The sequence below is a fragment of the Carex rostrata genome, chromosome 31, assembly GCF_964058835.1.
Source record: "Carex rostrata chromosome 31, lpCarRost1.2, whole genome shotgun sequence".
In the NCBI taxonomy this organism is placed as follows: domain Eukaryota; kingdom Viridiplantae; phylum Streptophyta; class Magnoliopsida; order Poales; family Cyperaceae; genus Carex; species Carex rostrata.
The window spans coordinates 2629304-2635154 of record NC_135948.1 but is presented as its reverse complement, the minus strand read 5'-3'; the positions used below and the strand labels follow the sequence as shown (position 1 = coordinate 2635154).

At 34.4% G+C, this 5851-nt stretch overlaps 1 protein-coding gene across 1 annotated transcript; it reads right to left on the bottom strand.

Moving 5' to 3' along the window:
* Positions 1 to 3263: 3263 nt before the first annotated feature.
* On the bottom strand, positions 3264 to 4454 carry LOC144547261 (uncharacterized). Its single transcript, XM_078295862.1, has 2 exons — positions 3998 to 4454; positions 3264 to 3896 (listed from the first exon to the last, which is right to left on the bottom strand). Exons 1-2 carry the CDS (start codon positions 4334 to 4336, stop codon positions 3309 to 3311), a joined length of 927 nt encoding a protein of 308 aa, XP_078151988.1. The 5' UTR covers positions 4337 to 4454; the 3' UTR covers positions 3264 to 3308.
* Between the last annotated feature and the right edge of the window lie 1397 nt (positions 4455 to 5851).

The window sequence follows — 5851 nt, the reverse complement described above, 5'->3', positions numbered from 1 at the left end:
GCCCTTCTTTCACATAATCGTTTCAAATTGGAGATTGCTCGATTTTATTTGAAGCCGATACCGTTTGTTTGTTGAGATTCAATCAAGTTAGTTTGGTTGAATTTGTCCATCTTTTCCTGTTTCAAATTTTTTTTTTATTACAATATTTATGACAATATAATCTGAACCAATCTTCGGTACAAGTTGGGTTTCAACTGATAATAGTAACAACCAATTACAATTTGGGGCTCATCTTTCAACCAAGAAAACTAATTTCATTTACCTCAATTGGATTGTTATTGCTGTAAACTATCACATCCTGGAGAAATCTAACAGCGGGGGTGAGCCGGGGGGTACGGGACAAAACAGACAGTTCTGACAAGTATGCCTTTGAGGAGAGCTTCAACTTAGTTTGCATGAGTACCCATATGCCACTCTGGTTTGAGTTTCTGATTATATTTACCTTAGCTATCTCCAGATCGTCCACCAACACAGCACCTATTTCCCTTCATTTTAACTAATTTTATATATCAGGAAGAGATAAGAAACACACATTCAAAGCATAAACAATGCTATGGAAATACTTTCAAAGAGCTAACTAAAAGAAATTTAAACACAGAGTAACAAAAAGTAAATAAAAGGTAAAATAATATAGATCTGACTCTTACAACATGATATTGAAGTGTTATTCAAATACTTGCTCTTTTAAAGATCCTTCGAAAATAAAACTGATAAAGCCCATGCATAAAATCCCAAGTCTTTTGCCTCTAAGTCCTTAATTTTCTTTTCTTTTTAAATTGTTTCTATCCACCTTCTGGAACATACACCGAAGAACTAATAGTTGCCTCCGCATCAAGTGGATCAATCCTGACTATTGCTTCCTGAGCAATAAATATTGTTAACTAACTAATATGAATGGTCAATGTGTAATATTATAAGCTTAAATGATATTTATCAATATTTCAGTATTTTGATCTCTATAATTTATTTGGTTTCCAATTATCAAAACCAAACAGAACATGGACCAAGCTATAATAATTTTTAACAGCAGCAAGCGAAGGAAACAGGAAAACTAAATCATTTAAACCAAAATAAATTCAGTTCGGTACAATAACAATCTCAAACCCAAACATGCCTGAGTTTGTCAACAGGTACATTCTAAACATGACTAGAACGGCCGAGTGCATGGTTTTGAGCCTAATTTGGGATAAAAACCAAAAAAAAGGAAAGAAAAGAAAACAAATGAAGCCCTCTTAGAATCTTACTCAGTGGTGTCCATGCAAGGTGAGATGATCATGAGTTCATGACACCAGTCCGGCTAGTGAGGTCAATAGTTGGCTTGATACAAGGATATTAAATAGTTGAGTAGCTTGACCTCCAACCTTTACTCAAAAAAATACTCGGCTTGATACCTACAACTGAATTAAAGCTTGAGGGACAAATAATGGATCTGTCAGTCCCTGTCCAAGCATAACTGTCATTATGTTAGCCACTGCAGCTATTGCTGTACCACTTCTTGATGTGCAAGGTGTAGCAGATAGTACATAAGGATTCTACTCAACAACATAAACTAAATAAGTTGCTAAATATAAAAAGTAGAAGAGCTAAATTCAATTGATATTGGTCTTAAATTGATCATAAATAGTCGAGAGTGAATTTGGATTCCAAATACAACACTTTTAGTGTGATCCGTACAATGTATGAATTCATATGAAAAATAATGACACAAATTTATTATTCATCAAACAATTTGAAGTTTTCAACAGTCTTGTCCACCTGGCATTGATGCATATCAAATGATACTCGAATTGCATAGTTATCTATTTGTCAAATATAAATATTTTTGCCTATCAAAACTTGCCTCTTGCTTCTGGACTAGTTTGCTTTATTTGGATATATTGCTAAAATTGGATTCAGATGTTTCTCGGAGATTCGAACCAAATAAATTCGCGAATCTATTTGAATTGAATCTGATCAAATTCGAATTTGAAATTGAATTAATTTCGAATCGAACTGGTTTGAATTAATTTCAAACCGAATCTATTTTGAATCAAATTTTTTTTGAACTTTTTCGAATCAAACTCAAATCGAATTACAAACTACGAATTTTTTGTGCACCCCTAATGGACATTGTGGTTAAAAATAAATAAACTTTGTTTTCAACATACATTTATACCTTATTTGCGGTCTATTGGATCTAAGATTTTCATTGACTATTTTTTGGTGTACTACTCTTAATAGTGATTTATTACCTTCTCTACGTACCCTAATCATGCCAATGGATGTTATTTCTATACCTAGTCAGGCTTTGAGTATTCGAGGGACAAATTTGAGCCATATAGGGGTAGATTTGCGCCTTAAAGAGAAAGTACTTGACCAAGAGGAAGGAGAGTCAACACAGGAAGATGAAATGTTTGGTATCGACCTATTAATGGCTCTGGCATGATTTGATTAGTGTGCTTTGTTTTAACTATGTGCTGTTGCATTTGTTGCTCTGTGATGCTCGATATATATGTGAGCTTGTTTTTGTTGTTAATACTTCTATGTTGTTTTTGTTGCTCTGAGATCATGCTTTTCATTTTAGTACTTAAGATGTTGTGGTGCATACCATTGTTGTATGTTTTTTTGTAAGTTATTACTTGCTCCTTTTTGGAGTTGGTATGAACAAAATTTATATTTGTTTCAATGAAAACAAGTGGGATTTCCCCCTTTATCAAAAAATAATAATAATAATAATTAAAGAAATGTGTCGAAGGAAACTTGAATCTTAGTATACATAATGAACTTGGATGGGGCTCCGGACGTCAAGTGACAAGTGCTTATGTGACCGTATGGAATACTTACAGCTGAGTCAAAATTAATTTGGTGTCTGTTTGAAATATATGAGAGCCGTTTAACAGGAATGACACTGAAATATAGTTTGTTACTTTGTTTCCAGTAAGCCCGTGGGCCACCACCTGAGAAATATTAAAGTAGCTTAAAAGTATATTTAAAGCCTACGTACTGACTTCTAAAAAAAAAAAAAAATTTGAAAATCTTTTGGTTCTGGATTAAAATGGGAAATTTCAAGACACAACTTTGATTTAGTATTACAACTGACCAGGACGAAACAAGCTTGGACCCTATAATAAATTGCATTCCCACCCCCCACCAAATAATGCTTAGATATACGGTATTCCCCGTTAATCCTTCTAATTATACCACCTACTTCCTTCACATTATCACATGAAAACAAAAGCAACAAAAACCAACTAATCCCTTAAAACATGTATACGCCGCCGTCTCCATTCACCTTATACCCCATGAAAGCAACTGCAACAAAGAAAGCACTAAAGTATGAAAACAAACAAAACCCCAAGGATTAAACCAACGTTCACCTCTGCCCAATATTTTGCCTTGTAACAACCACTATCATAGGGGGTGTTATCCACCAATGGCTGGCTATTGAACCCAAATGCTTGACCCACACCGGCACCGGCAGCCTCACTGTTTGGCTGGTGAAATTGTGTCTGACCAGAATCACCCAAATTAATTGGGTCAGCTGCCTGGGGCAACTGTTGTGACTGCCCGAATGGAAGATTCTTGTCTTGACCAATCGGCTCGGCGAAAGGTGGCAATGCCGGTGCCAGGCCTGGTGATCCTGGCATGCCGCAATGCTGATCAACTCGTGGCTGATCACTAGCCTTCCATGCAAGTTCCCCATCCTTGTCATGTATACGCATGTCACCTTGGTCTACCAACTCGAGACTAAGTAGGAAGTTGTTGTCGGCTGATGCAGCATTGGTGTTCCATACCGAGTTGCTTCCATCAAAGATTTCTAAGCCATTCCAAGTGAAGAGGAGTGTACATGTATTGACATTACTCGCAGGTGCGCATTCGGACTCCCACATGCTTTTACCTGATGCAGTTTCCTGGACCTGATGGGCAAATTTTTCAAATTCCAAATTCAGTTTAGGCTTACCTATAATTTAAATTCACATCAATATTTTTTCATAGACTGCTTGCATGGTAACTAAACCTGAACAAAACAGAAGTCGTTTCCGAAGCCACCAGCTCCAGGTGCTGTCTCATGTCTGATAAGGCATGCAGTGTATGTCCCGGATGCTGAGGTGAGGAATGGAACAATGTTCGCTTCAGAGTTCGGTGGAATAGCAGCGAGGATTTGCTGCTTCGTGGCCCTTCGAATTGTGCCTGCTGGCACATTAGTAGATGCATCAGTTGTGGCTCTTAGTGGTGGTGAGAGGAGAAAACAAAGAGTGAGAGAGAGGAAGAGAGCAAAGGGATGCATTGTAAATTTGGTTTGTTGAGTACTGGTGAGGTTATGAGTGGAATTGGATGGCTTTAAATGATGGTGCATTGAAGAGGTTACATACAGGGAGGAATTAACGCTGGGGTTGGAAGAGGTGGGGTTAGGCGGAATAACTGTTCCAATAAAAAGGGGATTAGTTGATTCTATCTGGAACTTATATGACTTTTTCGGTCAAGCTTGTAGTTTTCCTCTGGGTTTTAAACTAGTCGTTGGCAGTTGCCAAGTTGTAGTATACAATCTTAATTATCTGAACATATTAATCTCTTGTTTTAAACTTTTTTTTAAAGTACCGGTTAAACAAGTACATTCGACTCAATTAATTAAAAAGGGTTGGACCAATGATAATTCTCTGTTTTTTTTTTTTCGGGAAAAAGGTAGCTTAGCCATCATCGTACATTTATGCTATGAACTTCAAATTGCTTTAGTAACGATAATATATTTAAAGTCTGGAAACTTCGCCCGTTGCTGTAAATGAATCCGATTTAAAATTTATTTCTTACATTGGTTTTATATGAATAATATAAAAGCTATGGTAATATGCATATTACGGATTGGTATGTAATATTGATCAAAAAATTTATTTTTAAAATCTTAACGGTCGATCCGAGCTGTTCAACATAATCTCTATATGAATATGTACTTGCGAATCAATTTTAATATTTTCTCAGTATTATTTTCGGAACGTTATGCTATAGAATAAAAGTGTACTATATCAGCTACGACCGCTATCGCGGTAATAGTGGTCCGCTATTTGCGCTACACGCTACGCTCTATAGCGTACGCTATGCTACATAGACTTTTATTTAAAGGCCCAACTGAAAATTTATTTTAAAGATCATTTTTTTTCAAGATTCAAATTAATTTTGTTCTTAAATAGAAAAAAGATAGTTTATTCCATGATGCTTAGATTTATTTTTTTAATAAAAAAAATTATAATTTATGTTATGTGTTTAAATTTTTTTGAATAAAAAAAGATAGATAATTTATAATATTATTAGAAATATCTTTTTAATAACAATTTGGACTCTGTACTGATTCAATATAAATAAATATTTTATTCCTTAATTAATTTTGTGTTACTTATTGCTCTATGAAACTTTAAATAATGTTGTTAATTACTAAAAATATAAAATATTTTTTTTAAATAAAAAACGCTATGTATAATAGTTTTCACTATAGCTACGCTATTCACAATAGCTTTTTTTGCCTTTCCGCTATGAGGCGATAATCACTATTTAGAACTTATATTTTCTAGAATGTGTTTACTATTTTTTAAAATAGGTAGAAAATCACTTGATCTGAAAATTCTGGACCATTCAAAAATAATGATTTTCTATCTATCTTTAAAAATAGTAAAAGAAAATTGAAAAAATATAAAATTTGTTTGCAAGTACATATTCATATGAAAATCATATTGAACGATTTGGACCGACCGTTAGAATTTTAAAAATGAAATAATAATATGTATTATGGACCAAATCATGTTATGCATAGTAACATAGACTCAGCTCATAATATAATATGATGCATATTCGAAGTAGAACTAGGATTAATGAGGTTAAC